We start from the raw sequence: 21,515 nt of genomic DNA, 5'->3' as shown, positions 1-21,515 counted from the left end.
GCCAGGTGTCCGGCAGGTCGTCAGATGGGCTGCATGGCCCAGACCCCTGGCCTGTAGCTCTGGTGTGGCTCTAGGCAAGCAAAGGAGAGTGTGTTTGAGTGAAGTCTGGGTCAGACCTTTCTGCACTGACGCTTTGGCCGGGACAAGGCTTTACGGTAACCGCAAAGAAGGGGATTCATCATCTGTACGAACTGAGTGGACATCTAGCACCCAGCGATTCTGACTTAATCAGGCTGGGGCTGAGCCCAGGACACTGGTCATTTTTAAAGCTCTCCAGAGTGATTACGATGCGCCGCTGGTGTTGAGAACCACTGCTCTGTTCTGATCTCCATGCTACAGTGCTAAACTGAGGCCCAGAGCAGGGCAGGGTCTTACTCAAGATCACGCAGTCAGCGGCAGAACAGAACAGATCATGCAGTCAGCGGCAGAACATCTCTGAGCGTCTAGGCCTGTGTTCTTTCTGCTTGTACCCAAGGGACCAGGCACAGCATGGCTTCCTGGGCCTTGTGTGGGGTGGGTTCAGCTACTGCTATCTTGCTGGCCTGGGATCTATCCTGTTCCCGCTCCAAGACCCATTCTGATCCAGGGTGGCGCCAGGGTTGTCACAGATGGTGGGCCCTCGTCTCATTGGAGATTCAAGGAGTAGGTTGGGTTTGGGTGTATGGTTTGTTGCCAGGGAGATGGCCTTCTGGTGGTAGTTGGAGTGAGGGGGAAGCCAGTTCATCCTGGGAACCCTCCTTTCCCGTTCAGGTAAGGCTTCCATTTGTACAGCTCCTCCTGACTTTCAGGCACTTTCACTAGCACTGTCACAGCGTAGGCTCTTGCAGATAGATGATCGAATGGAGTTGGTTAACCTCCTCAAACCCGAAGCGGTAGGCCAGGAAGAGAACAGGCGCCCGCGTGATGAGCGTGGGGCTCTGCCTTCATGAAATCAGTGGCCAACAACCACAGGCTCTCTTGTCCCCGGGAGGCATTGGCAGCGCCTTGAGACCTTTTTGGTTGTCACACCTCTGCAGGTAGATGCTTCTGGTTTCTGTCGAGCAGAAGCCAAGGATGCTGATGAAGATCCTGCATTGTCCAGGATGCCCCCTCCCCCACCAACAAAGAATTTCCTGATCCCACATGGTGAGATTAGGAAGTCCTGAATGAACTCTTCCTGGCAGGTCTTGGAGGTGGTACTGGGGGAAATGGGGTTTGCACAGGAGACTCAGCCTCTCATCCAAAGTCTGCCTGAGTGCAAAGCCCAGGCCCCAGCCCCGGGCCCTCCACTGTCTTGGCCAGGTGACAAAGTCTCGGCCTCCTTCTCCTGCCTCCTGGGCTGTGATATTCTGGGGGGGAGGTGAAGGCTGAAGGATCTCTGTGCCCTTGCGTCTTGCTGTGGCTTCGGCACCTGCCAGAGGAGTGAACCAGGCTCCCTCCATGGCCTAGGTTCTTCTCTTGGATGGACATTTGGGACCTTGGGCATGAGTTAAAGAGTGGACAGAACCACACTGTGGAGATACGGAGCTGCAGAGCCAGAGTAGGTGCCAGGCCAGAGGGGTCAGGGCTGTGCTGTGCCCATGCCCGGGGCCCCTGGCTGCTCTGTGCAGATGGAAGCCGAGGTCATTCCTGGTCTGCATCAAAGTGGAACCTGTCTCCCGATGGGTGCTCATGGGGTCCTCACATTCTACCCCTGAGCTGCCCAAAAGCACAGCAGCCCGCCCCCAGAGGAGCTGCTGCCAGCCAGCGCTCCAGTGGGAGGGGAGCCTGTACACACCCAGAGGTGGGGGCTGGGGAGCCTGGGAAGGGGAAGAGCCGCAGGACAGAACAGGCTTTCTGTGGCCACGCCCTAATCACGGGCATCACCAGCGAGGCCACACCCCATGGAAGCCCACTGTAAATAGTCTCACTGCGTAAAGGTCTTCCTCCAAGCCACCGGGGTCTATGGCGCTAGGTAAAGATTGCTTTGTGGAGGCAATGGCCTCACCCTAACCCCAGTAAGGATCCTTTATTCCCGTTCAGGGCTTTAAAGCTCTTTCACATCGCTGTGCTTTTGCCTCCTTAGTAACAAGCCCCTAGGTTGGTGCAGTTGTTACTCGGGTTCCGGATGGAGTGAGTGGGACCAGGAGAGGCTGCTGAGCGGCCATGGCTCTCACAGCTAGTCAGAGGCGAGGCAGGGCCTGAAACTGAAGGCGTCCGGCTCCGTCCAGCACTCCCATCGAGTACGCCGCGTCTCCTCCTGCCCTCCAAGGAGCAGTGGAAGGGGCCTGTCGCTAGGAAGAGGGTGTGGTGGTGGTGAGCGGGCGAGGGCGCCCAGGTGCCTCCTGGCTCCCCGGCTGGGGGCCGGCAATTAGGAAGGAGGAGGCCTGCCGCGTTGACGGTCATTTACCCAATTGTGCTTTGTGGGATATTCAACCCAAGGAACGTGGTGCCCCTGGCTGAGCGTAAGAGGAAGCCCAAGTTCTCCAAGGAGGAGCTGGACATTCTGGTCACGGAGGTGACCCACCACGAAGCGGTTCTCTTTGGGAGGGAGACCATGCGGCTGTCCCATGCCGACAGGGACAAGATTTGGGAAGGCATAGCTCGGAAAATCACCTCCGTCAGCCAGGTCCCCCGCTCCGTCAAGGACATTAAGCACAGATGGGATGACATGAAACGGAGGACCAAGGACAAGCTGGCCTTCATGCAGAAGTCCCTGTCGGGCCCAGGGGCCGGGGGTCGGGCCCCCGCCATCGTGCTCACTGCCCACGAGAGGGCCATCGAGTCAGCGCTGCTCACAGCCCGGTCCGGGCGCGGCTTCCCCAGGGTGGAACTGGATGGTACCGACAGCCCTTCGACCAGCTGTGAGTACTGCCCGCCTCCCCTCCCCGGGCTGCCCCTGCCTGTTCCCCACCCACTCCTGGCGGAGTCCCCTGCACCCGCCTTCTTTCTCCTGTCCCTCTGCCTCGCCCAGTCTTTCCGTCCTTCCCTCCCTCCCCCACTTCTGTCCTCTCTACCTCTTTCCCTTCACTCATTCGAGAATATTTCCTGAACACCGTGCCGGAAGTTGCGCTGGGAGCTGGGAAGACAGAGATGGGCATAAAACCTACCCTAGGGCTTCCCTGGTGGCGCAGTGGTTGAGAGTCCGCCTGCCGATGTAGGGGACACGGGTTCGTGCCCCGGTCCGGGAAGATCCCACATGCCGCGGAGCGGCTGGGCCCGTGAGCCATGGCCGCTGGGCCTGCATGTCCGGAGCCTGTGCTCCGCAACGGGAGAGGCCACAGCAGTGAGAGGCCCGCGTACCGCAAAAAAAAAAAAAAAAAAAAAAGCAAACCTACCCTGCCCCTGCTCTTGGGACGTTCGTTCCTTAAACTCGTGAGAATAAACACACTTTAATTAAATAATTGCGCAAGGAAATTTGAAAGAAGGCATGAAGGACAAATACAGGAGGTACTGAGAGCAGGGCTGACTACTTGGGTGTGCGACCCGTCGCTCTCAAGGCCGGAGCTGGGCTGACTGCTCCTCGGTTGCCTTCCTGAAACTCAGACTAGTTTTTGAACGAGGCGCCCGCATTTTCGTGTTGCATTCGACCCTGCAGATTATGTAGCGGCCCGTCTGAGCGCAGGAGCGGTGGACTGGCCATCCACCGAGGCTGGGGAAGGCTCCCGGGAATGACAGTTGAACTGAGACCAAGGGTGAGGAAGAGTTAAGCCTGCCGGTACGCGTGGGCCGTGGGGCGCAGCGCAGGGGAGGGGAGGGCCTCGCAGGCAGAACAGCATGTACGAGGCCCCGAGGCCCTGCATCAGGAAGGCGCTTGGCACGTTCCAGGAACAGAGAGGAGCCAGGGAAGCCCCGTGTAGCAGGCGAGGGGGAGGGGCGCGAGGGGAAGCCAGCCAAGTCCCAGGCCCCGAAAGCTCAGTCCTTTCTGTCTGTGTATTCCGAGTGTCTTTATTTCTGTGTTATTTCCACACTCCCCTCCGCGGTGCCACTCTGCCTTCTCTTCTCTCTGCGCTCTGCCTCTTTCTGCCCACCGCCCCCCCCCCACAAACCCCCGCCCCAGGGCTCTCACTAGGACCCCTCTCTCTGTGCTCTGGGTCCCCTCCGCATGGCCCCCTCCACCCCTCTGCTCCCCAGCACTCGTCTCCCTCTTTCCCCTCTGCTTCCTGTGTCTCAGGATGAACTTGGATGCCAGGGGTTGGGGGTGTGGAATCTCCTGGCCTACACGGGGCGTCCTTTGGGGCTGTAGTGCTTATCGGGGCTCACCAGAAGGGGGAGCACTCGAGGCCCTTCCCTGCTGGGGCTGCACCCCCTTCAGCTGTGCTTCTGCACAGACCTGCCCCCCACTCACAGCCCGCGGTCCCAGCTGGAGGCTGTCTGGCTTGTGAGAGACCAGTCGGGCAGCAGGGCTCCAGGAACACCAGCCCTCGGGAAGATGGTTCACAAAGACCCAGCCTCCCCTCCCCAGGCCCCTTGCCGCAGGGAGCTTGCTAATTTCCTGTCTGGCTGGGGCTCCTGACAGGTGGCCATTCGGAGTCAGATATTGAGAACTAGGAAAGAAGGAGGAGATCATTCGGTCCCACTTCCATGTTGTCCAGATGAGGTAGTTAAACTCCAGACACAGAGGTGGTCTCGGAGCCTGATTCAGAATGAGGACTTGAACCTGGGTCTGCCAGCTGCCGCTGGATCAGTGTATCCGGGAGTTTCAGGATGATGCGACCTAATTATGAGAAAAGGGAGAAGGCTAGCATCTAGTGAAGTCTGTTCCTTAAATTCTGTCTTGCTCATCCTTCCGTCTCCCCGAGACCAAAGTTAATGAGGTTACCAAATGTGACCTGAACTGGGTAGGGGGCCCAGGACCCCTCCACCGCAGGCTGGTCCAGGCCTCCTTTTCCCAGCTGCTACGGCACTTGGCTAGGGGCTGGGTAGAATGAGGCCCTGAAAGGGAGGGAGCAGCATCACGGCAGCCCGTCCCACTTCTTTCAACCCTGCCCTTCCAGAATGGGTGTCTGCCAAGTGGGGGTCATGAGGCACTAGGCTCTCTTGCTGTGCTGGCCCAAGTGAGATGCCGGGACCCTTCGGAGGCATGCGGCTCAGGGCAACGGGAATCTGTCTGTCTTCCCGTCACCTCCCCTGGGGTGGTTCTGAATTCAGCCCCCCAGGTACAGGCAGGGAGGTGTGCCTGTCAGGAGGGTCAGCCTGTATACTTTTCGCTCTTGCTGTGGGAACCAGCTCACGAGAGAGCCGCCGAGACCCGCGTGTGCAGGGCTGGGCCCCTCCCTGCGACTGGTCACAAGTAGCAGTCTGTCTGATCGTCCCTGTGTGCCGTCAGGTGCTCCAGGTAGAAGGGGCGTGTCTGCTCGGGTAGCCTGCCTTGGGGCGCTGAGAGGACGGCAGGGCTGGTCGCCCAGGTAGATCTGCTCTGCATCATGTGGGCTTGTCTGTCCCAGAGCCATCCCTTCCCTCCCTTCTCCAGCCTGTCAGCTTCCCCCTCTATGACCTAAAGCTGCAGATTCCAGCAGGGCCACAAGGTGGCCCCAAGCAGCTCAGAAATGGCCGCATGGAGGCGGGAACTCAGGGCGGCCAAGAGCATCATAGTACCTTTTGGCAGGTGTCGCTCTTCGAGCTTCGCAGAGTGCCTTTCTGTCTGTCCTCCTGTGTAGTCTTAACAACCCTGCTAGGTGGGCAAGTGGTCGGGGAGGTAGGCAGAGCAGTTGTTACCTTTGCTTTGCAGAAACTGAGCCGCAGAGAGAGGAAGTGAGCCCTTGGGTCGACGTGCCATCCCTGGGGCTGGGGTCCCACTAGAAAGTTGCTGTTCCTGTACAAGGAAGGGGACCTGGGAACCTGGGCACTGTTCATGCTCACCTGTCTCCCCAGGCGTGCCTGGCCCAAGTACCTCAGGGATCTAGGGAGCAGGTGCTTCTCTACAGGTGGGGGGGGGCAGGTGCCGAACGAGGCTAAGGGGTAGCAGGGTGGGGGGAGGCTAGGTAACTTTGGGGGGTGCGTCCGAGCCCAGGGCTGCCTTCTTTCTCGCAGTTGTAATCAATTGCCCTTCTTTGTTTTTTTGTCCCCCAAGATGATGAAGATGAGGAGACGCCCGGGCCCTCGAGGCAGCCCCTCCAGGGGCCCCTGCAGCCGTCGCCAGAGGAAGAGGCCTGCCTGGCCAGGCCCGCCCTGCTCCTCTCTTCTTCCTCCTCTGACCAGTCCGAGACAGTGGGCCGCAAGCCCGAGGCCCTGCCCCGGCCCTCGCCTCAGGCCCAGGCCACCTGCAGGGCCCCTCGGCCGCACCCTGGCCCACCCAGCACAGGCCTAGACTGGCAGCTGTTCCACACCCACACCCAGCAGACTGAGGTGTTTCGGCAGTTCTGCCAGGAGCTGGTGACCGTGCACCGGGACATGGCAAGCGGCATGCAGGCCATCGGCCAGGCCATGGCCGAGCTGACCAGCCGTGTCAGCCAGATGTGCCAGACGCTGACAGAGATCCGGGATGGGGTCCAGGCATCTCAGCGGGGGCCTGACGGGGCAGCGCCCGCAGGCTCCACCCCCCGGGCCGAGGCTCCCCCAGCGGAGCCCCCAGAGGCGCCCCCAGCGCCGGCCCACGCACGGACTACCAGGTCTCGGAAGAGAAAGCACAGTTTGTAAGCCGGCCAGTCTGCGCTGGGAGGAAGAGAGATGGAGGAGGGGTGTCTGGCCCTGAGACAGGGGCCAGTCTCTTGTGTCCAAGATCGAAGACCCTTGTAGGGTGTTGGGGGGACTGTCATCTCCTCACTGCGTACAGGTTGGCTGCCCTGGGCTCAGCCCTGCTCCCTCATCTTTGGCAGGTGCTCAAGATGCAGGAGAAGCTGCCTGCCTGATGCTTGCTTGGCCTGAGGGTCGGCCTCCTCTTGGTCTGCACCCCACAGCAGCAGGCCTTGCAGGGAAAGGGGGAGCGAGAGTGGGGGGCATCCGGATGGAATCCCGCTCTCCGTCCTCAGGGCTGCCGCATCAGCCTCCCCGGCCCTGAGGCTGCTGCTTTCGAGGAGGGTGAGGCCTGAGAATGGGCAAGCAGAGCTCAGCCCTTCCAGGAGGGGTCTGTCCTCCCCTCCCCCAGGGCTCTGAGCCCCGGTGGGTGGCGCCCCAGCCTTGGCCTTCCGCTTGCCCTCGCTCGTGTGCTCAGCTGCCATGCTTGCCTTTTGTGGAGCCGGGAGAAGAGGGGAGTGACGTCGGAGGAAGGGGAAGACTACCTGGCATTCTTAGAGCACTTTATGTTTCTCCCTGCGCTCGCAGACGTGTGATCTCAGTGGGTCCTCAGGACAGTGGGAGAGGCAGCCACGTCGGGTACTGTGATCAACTTTATTACCATCGTCATCTGCATTTCATACAAATGAAACAGTAGTCGGTCGCGGGGCCAGGACTGGAAGCCAGGTCTGTGGATTTTTCCAGCTCCCCTGTCAGAGACCAGATGTGGGACTTGGGAGGGGGGTTGCTCCTGCCCCTGCCCAGCTCTTCGGGGTTTCAGTGGGAGGCCACAGCAGCGTTCAGGGCGCGAGTCCACCCCACCCCGCCCCGGCACGAAGGCTGGCAGCCAGTGGCTGGGGAGAAGTAGGGCCTAGGTCTCGGGATCCAGAAGGCGACCCCTCCTCTGGCCCCTCCCAAGCCCAGCAGGGCTCCTGTCCCGTTCCAGGTCCCAGCATGCCTTGCCTCTGCTTGCTTGGGCTGCGTATGCATTAGCTACACACATCTCGAAGCTTCGTGTTTGGGTTTGGAGTGTGGGGAGAGAGCCCGGTTCTTAGAGTTAGGGCGGGAGGCGGGGAGTGGCGGATGCAAGCTCAGCTCTGACGTGGGTGCAGCTCAGCTGTGTGTCCTCTTTGCTCCCTGGCCTGAGGCTGACTCATATCCCAACCCTCCATCCTGCCACACCTGCCCCCTAGAGCCACAGTTGGGTGGGGGCTGGGAGGACTGCTATGCCCAGGGCCTGCTGCCGCCATTCCTGGAGTCCTGCTTCTCACCCCAGCCCAAGCTTAGCCCCGTGGCGGGAGAATGGAGGGCAACTGCAACGTCCCTGTGTCCTGGGCTCCTTCTCCCAGCCTGTGGTTCTCTGGGGGTTCCTGCTCCCCCTGTCCGACAGCCCGATGGCTTGACTATTGCCTGGCATTGCCTTGCCCTCCGATGCTGGAATCAAAGATTGCCTTCCCAAGTACTTTTGTTAAGATGGCAATAAAAAGAAATTGATCTCACACTTGGAACACACCCGGTCTCCAGGATCTTTCTTTGGTGTATATTCTCTTTCTTCGCTTCCTGTGGAAACCTCGAGGCCCCCAAAGCAGGGGTTAGATGACCGAGGAGAAGTGTGTTGCTGAGGGAGACTCAAGCGCCCCTGGTGCTTCCCAGATCTCATCAGCTCTCAGACGCCCTGTGTTCAGCACCCTTAGAGGAAAGGAAAGGAAAGGAACTGATGGGCCGAGGTGGACAAAGCATCCACGTATGAAAGCGTTTCACTATATTTAATTTCTCTGCAAATCGAAAGTGAGATGTTGCTCAATGAATTCTACCTTTTTTTCTCTAAAGGTATGTCAGGGGTCCTGGGGAGAAACCCCACCATTTCTGGCAGGAGACTCCAGAGGGTCAGGGGCTGTCCACTTGCCAGGGTACTTCAGGGACCACCCTGAGGCACTCACCTTTTTTTTGGTCACCTCCCCACTGATCTGGGTATCTGACTGTCACAGGTAAGGCCCTGCCCACCTAGAGTTGAGGCTTCTCAAAGTAATTGAAATGGCTTCCTCTGGCTCCCCTTGAGAGTCTCCTCAGCAGGAAAGGGACCCCCTGATCCGTGCATTGCCCTGGCTTGCTTCCAGTCACAGGGAGAGGTTCTCCCAGGCAGGAAATACCCATGTCCTGACCAGGGATCCATCCGCTTTCTGGAAGATTCCAGCCTGCTTTAACCAGACCTGGGAATCCAGGTCATCCTCTGCCATTCTTGACCAAAAAGCATGGTCAAGGAAATCAAGATTTTCCGATCTCCAGGAGATACAGAGTTTCTGTGAAGCCAGGCCTAGGGTCTTTCCCACCAAGGTCAGGGTACTAAGCAGTGACTGGCTGGCCTCTCCCTCTGGTCCTGGGGAGGGAAAGGGGCCAAGTTGAAAGCAAAGGGGACAGAGAGATGAAGAGACTTGTCAACTTCAGATGGAAAAGATCTCAGTTTCTTTTTCTTGGCTTCAGTGGGGCTAGCACGTCAAACAGGAAGGTGAAACTGGAGCCGGTGGATGGAAATGCATGGGCAGCCAATTTCAGCTTAAGATGGGGACCTCCGCCACTAAGAGTCTGAGGCCTCCAGCCATGCCAAGGACTGGCTGCGTGGTGTTCTGTTAGAGTCCGGGTGACCATCTAGTGGGTGGATGCATGACCCAAAGACCTTCCCAGCCCAGAGACCTCAATGCATGTGAAAATACAGAGCCCAGCCTCTTCTTGGTCAGTCTTTCCTCATCTCTGCCTCAGTGACTGGGGCAGTTTCCTTTCCATCGGAGGCATAGCCACTGAGTGAGGGTGTCTGAGCCCGGCCTTTGTCTATCCCTTCCAACAAAATGGAGGCCCCTTGGGTTATTTTCCTCTCTTGAGTTGGAACTGATAGCCATTTCCTGGCCCAGCTAGAAAATATGGTGCACTGGATAAGACACAGTGGATGAGGTCTGAAAAGTGGTGTCTTCGTGCTTATCTAGCCAATACCCAAAGTCAGCAAAGAGTTTGGAATAAAAACAATCCATTATCATCGTGAAAGTTTCAGTCCAGAACCACCCCTCCACCGCCACTCCCCGTGCACCCCCTCGATTGCTTCAAAGGGTCTGATTTGAAAAGCTATCAAATAAGCACCAGTGTTTACAGACCAGCCTGTGCTATGCATCTTCCATCCCCCTTCTGACATACTCTGTGCCTTCCCTCCAATGAAGTAGTGACCTGGAAACTACTTCAAATAGAAAGATTTTTCACTCCCTGGAAGCCTTCTGTTCCGGGAAGGGCTCTTGTTCACCCGCAGCCGTGTAATGGGACAGGCAGGCCTCCTCGTACAGGGACTGTTGTGTGGGAACAGGATTCTTGGAGTGGATCAAGCCATTGGGTGTTACTGCAAAATACTTACAATGGGGAGACCTGACTAGAAGTAATTGGGGTTGGCACTTAGCTGGCTCCATTTAGCTTTACCTCAAAAATGATGTAGCGTAAACATCTTCTCAGGGAGAGTGGATTGTTACGATTCACTGAGAGTTGCCATATATATCTTATTGCAAATGCCAACTTTCAGAACCACCCAGTACAACTGGATGCTGAACCAATTTTGATCTTTGAAGATACTTCGTGATCCATACAAAGATTTGGAGCTCTCTTCCTAAATATTTTTAAAAATTTTATTGAAGTCTAGTTGATTTATAGTGTTGTGTTCATTTCTGCTGTACAGCAAAAGTGATTCAGTTATACATATATACATTCTTTTTCATATTCTTTTCCATTACCGTTTATCACAGGATATTGAATATAGTTCCCTGTGCTATCCAGGAGGACCTCTATTCCTAAATATCGATTCTTGTTGGGTAGGAAAACACCAGAAGTTGGAAGGGGAGATTGACTTGAGTCTTTCTAAACCTTCTGACGTCCTCACCAAGTTGCTTTTTGGAATAAATCCCTGATAGTTACGTGTTTCTCATCTACCTTTTTTCTCTTTAAGTTGAGTGCCAGAGAAAACAATTCTAGCTTTTAGAGCCTGACAGCTGTTTAGAGACTGAAAAAAGAAAAGACTGTATTCTTCTTTCCTTGTGCTCTATGATTTAAGTGATTCTTGTTAGAAAAAACATGAGTGATGGTTTGCCTTCTGTGTCTGGGAATAGGAAGGTTTGGATCTAACTCAGTTCCATGCTGTGCTCACCACTAGGTCAATTCCCAGACTCTTGCTGAACTGGGGACTAGAAAATAGTGTGCACATTCAGAAGAAATCTCACGTATGAAGAAAAGGCAGACTTCCGCAGTTGGAGAGTTGAGATTGTATGTGAGGGGCACTATGCCTGGGGTACCACAAATGTAGATTCCCAATGCTGCTGGCCACCGTGACCGTCACCACTGCCACCCTGTACTGGAATTGGCGTTGGTGTATGTCTTTTCCTTTTTTAGGGGGTGGGGGAGAGGGAGTAACAGTAATAATTGCTTATTGAGGAAGACTTGGAAAGTACAGAAAATTACAAAGAAGTAGAACCATGTATAATGGATAATCACTGTTAAAACAGTGGTGTGTTTCCTTCAAGCAGTTTACCCAGGCTTGTTTGTAAAGCATGGTTAGAACCGTAATATAAATAGCTTTGAGTCCTGTTGTTCCCACTCTGCCTTATATCAGGACCATTTTTCCATGTCATGAAAGATTCTTTGAAAACATTTTTCTGTAGATGAGTAACATTCCTTTGTACAAATATACCATGGTTTATTCAGTTGTTTCTCTAGTATCAGAAGTTTAGATGTTCTAGCTTTTGCTCCATTACAAACAGCGGAACAGTCAGCGTGGCGGTATGCATTTTGCATTCTTGTTCCACACCTTAACGTTCTGGTGTTCTTTTTTAAATTCTACAAATATTGTGGAAAGACCCAAATGAAATAAAATTTACCACTTTAACCATTTTTAAGTGTAAAGTTCAGTGGTATTAAGTATATTCACACTGTTGGGCAACCATCACCATTATCCCTCCCCATAACTCTTCCCATCTTCCCCAACTGAAGCTCTGTACCCATTCAACGCTAGCTCCCTATTCCCCCCTCCCCCATCCCCTGGCAACCACCATCCTACTTTCTGTCTCTGTGAATTTGACTACTCATATAAGTGGGATCCTGTAGTATTTGTTGTTTTATGACTGGCTTATTTCACTTGGTATGTGTCGTCAAGGATCATTCATGTTGTAGCGTGGGTCAGAGTTTCCTTCCTATTTATGGCTGACTAATATCCCATTGGGTGTATATTACCACATCTTATTTATCCATTCATCCATCAGTTGACACGTGGGTTGCTTCCACCTTTGACTATTGTGAATAATGCTGCTGTGAACGTGAATGAACAAATACTTGTTCGAGTCCCTGTTGCCAGGTCGTTTCCCAAAGTGTCATGCCAGCTTATGCTCCACCATTAGTATGGGAGACCCTAGTCTTGCCACCTTTACCAATACAGAGCTTACAATGTAAAAAAGTTCTCTGTGCCAACAAGACAATGTGCTGCTTTGTGCCTCTTTTCGTATTAGTGATGCTGAATCCTTTCATTTGTTCATTATCCATTTGGATTTATTTCTGTGAATTATTGTTTCCCTTGGGCTGCTCCAAGTACAGTTCTTTGGGCTGTGCCAGTCGCACAGACTTTGATTTCTTCCCTGGCTTTTGAGACAAATCATAGCATAAGGAAAAGAAGTTTGTTTTTGACTACAAATTTCCTAGGCACTTGGATACCACAGAACCCTAAAACTCCAAATAATTTCCTCTTGCCTGTTCGATCTGTACATCTCCACCTCTCTACAGGTATTGCATCATCTCACCTTTTGGAGGCGAGTGAGGTGGCAGGTTGGATATCGGAAATGTCATTTCAGGGAGAATGGGTGAGGTCCATAGATTCTGAGGGTCTGACAGAACTTTAAAGGTTATCTGGGCATTGCTGAGTTGGTGCTTTACATGCCCACATAGGAGCCGTGAGTACTAGTGAGAAAAGCATGGACCTCAATGCTCAATCTCCCATTTATTAGCTGTGTGACCTTAGGCAAGTCACTTAGCCTCTCTGAGCCTCAGTTTCCTTACCTTCAAATGACTTGGATTGACCTGTGGTTGCTCACATTTCCTTGCCTTTCCCTACCTCCCCTGTCCCCACTGGACCCTCTATTTGTAAAGATGTTGGTCTTCAGCGTTTATTAATTGATCTCGTGGGCACCCTTTTCACATAGGCTTTGTGACATTCTGAGAACAGTTCAAGGATCTCGCCCTTACCGCCATCAGAGGCCTGCGGGTATCTGGGAATGCCTGCGGTTAAAAGTTAGGGAAGAATGGTTTTCCAATCACCTGTATATCTGGTATTGAACCTCGTATTTACCAGAACCTAGGAGGCAGGAAGGGCAGGTGTCATTTCCAGTCCCAGAAAACAGAGATTCTTAGAGGTTCAAAGGCTTGCTTGAAGTCCACAGAACAGTGAGACAAGGGACTGGCTCCAGCTGGAGTGCCTTTCCTCGGCAGGGAAGCCGCTCCGTAGACTTTTGCAGATGCCCGCACGCTCACAGGCGGCTAGCCGCTGGCAGCTGCCCGGCACCGCGCCTGGTACCGGCAGGCACTCGCCAAAGAGTGGCCCGCGCGTTCTTACCTGTCCCCCTCGCCCCCAGGTACGTGGTCATCTCCCGGGAGGAGAGGGAGCAGAACCTGCTGGCGTTCCAGCACAGCGAGTGCATCTACTTTCGGGCGTGCCGGGACATCCGGCCCGGGGAGCGGCTGCGGGTCTGGTACAGCGAAGACTACATGAAGCGCCTGCACAGCATGTCCCAAGAGACCATCCACCGCAACCTGGCCAGAGGTGAGTGCCCACACCCAAGGGAGGGCCACGCCCGCTGCCAAGCCCCAGGGGAGGCCAGAAACGCTTCTCTAGGAGCTTCCTAGGAAAACCGATGGGAAATACAGTACACCAGCAATGGGGAGACCCAGAGGGACTCAGGGGCACTGATGGGCTAGGCAGGAGCAGCCGCTCTGGCATCGGCCGTGGCCACCCGGTGTGTCCCCTCCCTCAGACATGGTCAGAAGCCCTATTATAGACGTTTCAGAGGATCAGGGAGAGAGACAAGTCTCCAATGCCAAGCATATAAGTTTAATCAAAATTGATTCTGTTTCCCCGACTCAAATTGATGGAAGGATGTTGCGAACTGCCACTGGCTCAATAATAGGTGACATTTACTAAGTACTTAATACGTGCTAAGCAGGTTTTCTACGGTGTCCCCTGTAATCGTCCTAGGAGCACCTGCCCGATGAGTGCCCAGGAAGAGTTAGATGGTAATCTACGTAACACATTAGAACCACGTCTGTCGTGACCATCGTAAGCCCTCAGCTGTGAACTTTAATACTAATGATAGCATGTGGGTTATTGTCCCCACCTTACAAATGTAGAAACCGAGCATCAGATAAATACAGTGACTCCCCCAGAATCCCATGGCAAGCAGGGGCAGAGCTAGGTTCCTAACCCACATCTGTCTGGGTCCAGGGTCTAAGCTCTAACCTACAGTGTTATAAGGCCTCCCAGACAAAACTAGTTTCTTCCCTGCTTCCTCCTGGTCTCATTCCTGGCAGTCCTAATGATATGCTGTGAAAGAACAATCTCTGTTAGGAGAAGAAGATTGGAGGGAGGTGGGTGGTGGCCTGGTGGGTGGGTATCCATCCAGGCTCCATTTAACTGAGTCATTTGAAAGTGGTTTAAAATACTCCCCAGCTCCTAGGCCTTTCTTACCTCTTTACTCCATCCTCAGCCATGCCAGGGCAAACGGGTGAGCCCAAGGTCCTTTTTCCAGCAGGACCTTCCTTACACTAAAACCACATATCCAAAGACCCAGAGTCCATCTGGTCCCGGGAACCAAGCCTATACCCAAGCCCCACCATATCATGTTTCTGACCAATCTACTTATTGGAAGTAAAGCTTCATTTAGAGCATGAGGGGAAGAGATGAAAAGGGGGTAAGAGTGACCCATTGGAAGTAAGCTGTCTTCAAAACCAAAACAGAGCAAAGCGAATTGTGGACATTGAGCGCACAACTGCTGCCTGACTTGGTAAAAGGTATCTGGTGATTGGATGAGCAGTGAAAGGAGACCCAATAGATACCCTCATCTCTTGTTTTCTTTGGAGCTGGGTGTTAGGCACGTACATGCCGATTATACTTGGGAAGGCATGTTTCTGTGACATGATTGCCGTGGTTTCCGCTTGACTTCTGGAGATGCCATGTAAAAAAGTGTCTGATGCATAGTACATCCTCCATAAATCTTGGTTGAATGGATAAAAGAAGAAATGAATGAAGACCACCGAGAAGTCTCCAAAAGAATCATATCACCAGAAGAAGAGCAAACCAAGAGAAGTCATATCCGAGGACATGGGTCCCATCCCTTGGCCATGATCTTCTTGAATTCTTCTGGATTTGTAATGTCCTTTCTTCCCCGTGTCTACTCCAGAGCACCTCAAGCTGCTTCATCCTCAGAGAGCCCTGAGACCCAAGGGGAGCGCTCAGAGAAGGGCATCAGCTTTCAGGAGTGGTTCAAAGGAGCGTGGCAGACAGACTTGAAATGAGATAAACCAAGATGTGTGAAGATACAGGAGGAAGGAGTGTCTATTCCTGGCCAGGCTGAGAAGTAGGAAACACGAAGGAAACTGGAAGCCACCCATGGGGCAGGGCCAGAGCAGAGGGCGGACTTGGCCGTAAAGCCCTTGGGAAGCAGCCGTGGAGCTCAGTGGCCTTTAGACGTGTGTCCTGTGGCCTGTAGCTTTGGCTCTGACACGTGGCTCTGACACGGTTAGTGGTGCCTCAGATCTGTGTACCAGTTCTGCTCTGTAGGGGGCATTCCCCACGCTCAACCGCTCAAGGTCTTGCGTGGGAGGAGGCTTCTTTGGAATTGGAGGCCGGAGCCGTGGTGAAGTCCAGAGCATGACTTATGAGCTCTTATTAAGTAGAGACATTAGTTGGAGCCCAGAACTGCTTCCTGAAGAGTATAAATTATTCCTCTGTGGTTATCTTTTAAGGATAGGATGCATCTAATACATGTATTCAAAGAATTTATGTTTTTTGTCTACTTTGGGTCATTGATTTTCTTTGTGGTGTTTCCCTCATGTTTTATGGAGGCTCTAGAATCAATTTCATAATGCTTAAAGGTTTTTTTTGACCCATAGATTTTTCCGGGAGCCTTGAGCCCAAAGAAATCGCCTGCTCATCCTAGGAAATTTGAATAACCTTGTCCTTGAGTACAGATGCATGAGGAATCCCCGGTGATGCGTATCCTGGACCTCCTGAGATCCTCAGCTATTTGCTGCCTGATTGGTCCATGAGAAAGTGAAAGGGTGGCCTTTGACTTTCAGAGATTCTGATGGGCAAGTGTCTGATCTGTAAGGCGAACGAGTTGCATTTTTGAAAAGTTCTTTTCATCTCCACCCTCAGATGTTATAGAAACAAGGCTGCGGGGAGCCGCCTGAGCTCAGGAGAAGCCTTGGAGCCTTCAGGAGATAAGGTCGTTCCTTAGGTGTTCATGTGAGGACAGAAAAGGACCATCCTGAATAGGCTGCTCCCTTCTGTGCTGTGACCTGTGGGAAACCTGGAGTCACACACGGGCCAGGGTCCATCAGGCCATGCCAGCTGTGGGATGCCAAGGCTTGGTCACAGCACGGAACATCTGGATTGCACACGGAGAGCCCTTGGCCTTCACTCGGAGGCCTTGAGCAAACGCAGCTCTCAGAAGCCTAATGACAACATATATTCAGGTCAAGACGTTGGTCAGAGTCACATCTCCCAGGGCCCCGCCCCTGATCTAGGAAGCCTTTGAGAGTTCTAGCTCCATAGACGGCTGTCAGGACCTTCTGAGGGTCCCTCTTAGCATCTGTCGCCCCAGGCAGCATCTATACATCTATAGCAATTTATGCAACTGTGTTGGCCATTTGGAAAAATCAGGCTAACATAATATATTGCTGGGGTGTTCACCAAGGTCTTTGACGTCATTTGCATGACAGAAATAGAAAAGGAAATGTCCTTAGAATTGTCAGGTAAGGACACACAGCTACTGTAGTTTGAACGTGTGTTGGGTCCGCGTGGGCGTGTCGTGCTTTATCGTGCTGGGGGGCTGCCATCTTGGAGCTCACAGCCGCTGTTGGTATGCCCGACTTCCCTTTTCTTCCTGCCTCGGGCATCCGTGAGAGCCACAGAGGTTCAGGCCGTGCTTCCTCACATAATCCAAGGCTTCCGGTTCCTGGGAGAATTAGAAAGGACGGTTGCTATAAGGCAGACTTTGCCCTAACAGGGCTGTCTCCCAGGAGTCAGGGAGGAGGGAGGAGTGGGCCTCAGTGTTTCGTGTGTACCTTTTACCAAGTCGAAGCAGCCACCTTCCGATTGCTGGGACTGGAGGAGCTGCCTGGAGGGGTGGGGACTCCACATGCACTTAGCTGAGCTATGGTACCACCCACCTGGCTAATCACGTGGGATACCATCTTCTAAGACGACAGGATGGCCAGTTCCTTAACTTCCAACTCCCTGCCCCTATAGCGTTTGCTCAACTTATGAACATAGAGCTTCTACGCATAAAGCTCCGTGGAAACAGTCTCTTTAAAAAGAGCTCTTCCCACTTTTTCAGGTCCTTTGACTCTAGACCCCGCGATCCATTGAGTAATCCACCTCCCTTTTTGCCACACCTGCTCCATTAGGCCAGACCCAGAGGGATGTGTCAAGCGACTTCCTGAGAGGAGCGCTTCGTTTTCTGTTGGTTTCTCCTCTTTGGGGCTTTTCCCCACTTCCTCACACCCTGGTTTTCCTTCCTAGGAGAGAAGAAGTTGCAGAGGGAGAAGTCTGAGCAGGCTCTGGATAACCCAGAAGACCTGAGGGGTCCCCTGCAGCTCCCCGTGTTGAGACAGGGCAAAAGTCCCTACAAGCGTGGCTTTGATGAGGGGGACGTGCACCCCCAGGCCAAGAAGAAGAAAATCGACCTCATTTTCAAGGATGTGTTGGAGGCCTCACTGGAATCTGCAAAGGTAGAAGCCCACCGGCTGGCACTGAGCACCTCGCTGGTCATCAGGAAGGTCCCCAAGTACCAGAACGACGCCTACAGTCAGTGTGCAATGACTGTGTCACATGGCGTGCAAAATGTCACCCGGACCCAGGGAGAAGGAGACTGGAAGATCCCCCAAGGGGTTTCCAAGGAGGCAGGCCCACTGGAGGATGAAGAGGAGGAGCCTTCGTCGTTCAAGGCCGACAGTCCCGCCGAGGCCTCCCTTGCATCCGACCCTCACGAGCTGCCCACCACCTCCTTTTGCCCTAACTGTATTCGTCTAAAGAAGAAGGTCCGGGAACTCCAGGCCGAACTAGACATGCTTAAGTCTGGCACGCTTCCTGAGCCCCCCACCTTGCCAGCACAGGTACTGGAGCTCCCCGAATTCTCAGACCCCGCAGGTAAGTTGGTGTGGATGAGACTGTTGTCAGAGGGAAGAGCACGTGGTGGGCAGTGTGGAGGGGGGCCTGGCGCTCCCCAGGGGAGCCACCTTTGGGGAGACCTGGGGCGTGGAGCTCAGAGATGGGTACCGGCCGCAGCGCACGCCCTCGGGTGCCTCCGACGGGCCGCCTTACAGCTCGGGTGGGGCTTTGGGTCTTGCCCTTGTATCCTCCTCGTCAATAAAGGAAGTTCTGCTGCAGGAGGGGTGTGTGCTGTGTTCTTGACCCCTTGCCTTTCTCCAGTGTCTTACCCCAAAGCCCAACTTCCAAACCCAATCTTCCTCTCTCCCAGTCTCAGGCAGGCTGTCCCGTGGGGGAGAGCCCCCGGCCTTACCGACGGGGATACAGGGCATTTAGTTGCCTTCGCTGCTTTCTGTTGGCTGCCTGCATCTTTTAGGGATGCTCAACCACAAGGAGGTTTTCTCAGTACGCACCTGCAGCTGAGTTAGAGAGTTACATAGCACTTCCTATTTTAACCGCACCCCCTAGCTCAGAACGAGGTGTTTCAGATGTTCAAAGCACGCATCTTAACTACACTGCATTCTGATCCCGAAATCACTTGGGGCCCGAGCTCCCTTCATTTGAGGGCAGCGCGCCTTCCCCTGACCGCCTTGGTGGTGGGACGCGTCCCACGTCCTGTCCTTGCTGTGTACCACTATGGAACCTCTGACGTGCTCTGTTGCTCCAGCAGCTCTGCCCTCCTAGTTGTGCTGTTCGGCTGACACAGAACATTTAAGGTCCTTGAGCACCTACTCGTGGAAGGTGAGGGCAGGCAGCCTGGAGCGCGGTGGCCCCCGGGGCTAATGCACAGAGAGGGTGAGACATGCATGGACGACAGGAGCGCTTCTAAATGAATTCCAGGTTGGGATTCAGTCTGTCATAGGGATCGGCTCCTGTTTCACAGAATGCGACACCTACCTTTTGGGCCCTATCTCCTTCATTTTGGAAATGTCCGTGTTTTTTCCAGCCGGTGTAACTGTTTCTTTCCCATTTGTCTTCCAGCCTCAGAGAGCATGGTCTCCGGCCCTGCCATCATGGAGGACGACGACCAGGAGGTCGATTCGGCAGACGAATCCGTCTCCAACGATATGATGACGGCCACCGATGAGCCCTCCAAGATGTCGTCGGCCACCGGGCGCCGAATCCGGCGCTTCAAGCAGGAGTGGCTGAAGAAATTCTGGTTCCTGCGGTACTCCCCGACCCTCAACGAGATGTGGTGTCACGTCTGCCGCCAGTACACGGTGCAGTCCTCCCGCACCTCGGCCTTCATCATCGGCTCCAAGCAGTTCAAGATTCACACCATCAAGCTGCACAGCCAGAGCAACCTGCACAAGAAGTGTCTGCAGCTCTACAAGCTCCGCATGCACCCCGAGAAGACGGAGGAGATGTGTCGCAACATGACCCTGCTCTTCAACACCGCCTACCACCTGGCCCTGGAGGGCAGGCCCTACCTGGACTTCCGGCCCCTGGCCGAGCTGCTGCGGAAGTGCGAGCTCAAGGTGGTGGACCAGTACATGAACGAGGGAGACTGTCAGATCCTCATCCACCACATCGCCCGGGCGCTGCGCGAAGACCTGGTGGAGCGCATCCGCCAGTCACCCTGCCTCAGCATCATCCTGGACGGACAGAGCGACGACCTGCTGGCTGACACGGTGGCGGTCTACGTCCAATACACCAGCAGCGACGGGCCCCCGGCCACGGAGTTCCTGTCCCTGCAGGAGCTGGGGTTCTCCAGCACAGAGAGCTATCTGCAGGCGCTTGACCGGGCCTTTTCCGCCTTGGGCATTCGGCTGCAGGATGAGAAGCCCACCGTGGGCTTGGGCATAGACGGGGCCAACGTCACGGCCAGCCTGCGGGCCAGCATGTTCATGACGATACGCAAGACGCTGCCCTGGCTGCTGTGCCTGCCCTTCATGGTGCACCGGCCCCACCTGGAGATCCTGGATGCCATCAGTGGGAAGGAGCTCCCCTGCCTGGAGGAGCTGGAGAACAACCTGAAGCAGCTGCTGAGCTTCTACCGTTACTCGCCACGCCTCCTGTGCGAGCTGCGGTCCACGGCGTCCACCCTCTGCGAGGAGACGGAGTTCCTGGGGGACATCCGGGCTGTGAGGTGGATCATCGGAGAGCAGAACGTCCTCAATGCCCTCATCAAGGACTACCTGGAGGTGGTGGCCCACCTCAAGGATGTCAGCAGCCAGACCCAGAGGGCAGACGCCTCGGCCATCGCACTGGCCCTGCTGCAGTTCCTCATGGACTACCAGTCCATCAAGCTCGTCTACTTCCTCCTGGACGTGATCGCCGTGCTGTCGCGCCTGGCCTACGTCTTCCAGGGCGAGTACCTCCTGGTGTCCCAGGTGGACGACAAGCTCGAGGAGGCCATCCAGGAGATCAGCCGGCTGGCCGACTCTCCGGGGGAGTACCTGCAGGAGTTCGAGGAGAACTTCCGGGAGAGCTTCAACGGGATCTCCGTGAAGAACCTCAGGGTGGCCGAAGCCAAGTTCCAGTCCATCCGGGAGAAGATCTGCCAGAAGACCCAAGTGATCCTGGCTCAGCGGTTCGATTCCCGCAGCCGGATCTTCGTGAAGGCCTGCCAGGTGTTTGACCTGGCCGCCTGGCCCAGGAGCAGCGAGGAGCTCATGAGCTACGGCAAGGAGGACATGGTGCAGATCTTTGATCACCTGGAGGCCATCCCCACCTTTTCCCGGGATGTCTGCAGGGAAGGGCTGGACCCCCGGGGGAGTCTGCTGATGGAGTGGCGGGAACTCAAGGCTGATTACTACACCAAAAACGGCTTCAAGGACCTGATCGGCCACATCTGCAAATACAAGCAGAGGTTTCCACTCTTGAACAAGATCATCCAGGTCATCAAAGTCCTCCCCACCTCCACCGCTTGCTGCGAGAAAGGCCGAAACGCCCTGCAGCGAGTCCGCAAAAACCACCGCTCCCGCCTGACCCTGGAGCAGCTCAGCGACCTGTTGACCATCGCTGTCAACGGCCCCCCGATCGCCAACTTTGATGCCAAGCGAGCCCTGGACAGCTGGTTCGAGGAGAAGTCTGGCAACAGTTACACACTGTCGGCCGAGGTCCTCAGCAGGATGTCTGCGCTGGAACAGAAGCCAGTGCTTCAGACCGTGGACCACGGGTCAGAGTTTTACCCGGATATTTAGGGAGCCGGATCGCAGAGTTCACTAAGCTGTTGAATATTTTTTTAACCTATACTCATAAGCTTTGATACATTATATAAATATATATTATATTATATATATATATATATATACATATATATATATATATATATATATATAAACCCACACTGAAAAAATGTTAAAAACCAAGGTGACACGTCCACCAGAAGCTACTGGGAAAGGAA

The 21,515-nt window shown here is 54.5% G+C and overlaps 1 protein-coding gene across 3 annotated transcripts in view; it reads left to right on the top strand.

Moving 5' to 3' along the window:
- PRDM11 (PR/SET domain 11) overlaps positions 1-21,312 on the top strand; it is an 82,617-nt gene extending 61,305 nt beyond the window's left edge. For 2 of the 3 annotated variants that reach the window (XM_060159343.1, XM_060159342.1), the window contains 3 exons: positions 13,314-13,501; positions 17,480-18,106; positions 19,148-21,312. In XM_060159343.1, the coding sequence (XP_060015326.1) occupies positions 13,314-13,501; positions 17,480-18,106; positions 19,148-21,312 (2,980 nt within the window). Of the gene's footprint in view, positions 1-2,400; positions 2,823-6,031; positions 8,176-13,313; positions 13,502-17,479; positions 18,107-19,147 lie in introns of those variants that run through there. The other variant, XM_060159344.1, reaches the window with a different exon arrangement.
- The last annotated feature ends 203 nt before the right edge of the window (positions 21,313-21,515 follow it).

Source organism: Lagenorhynchus albirostris, chromosome 9 (genome assembly GCF_949774975.1).
Source record: "Lagenorhynchus albirostris chromosome 9, mLagAlb1.1, whole genome shotgun sequence".
Classification (NCBI taxonomy): domain Eukaryota; kingdom Metazoa; phylum Chordata; class Mammalia; order Artiodactyla; family Delphinidae; genus Lagenorhynchus; species Lagenorhynchus albirostris.
This window is presented reverse-complemented; position numbering and strand designations above follow the sequence as displayed.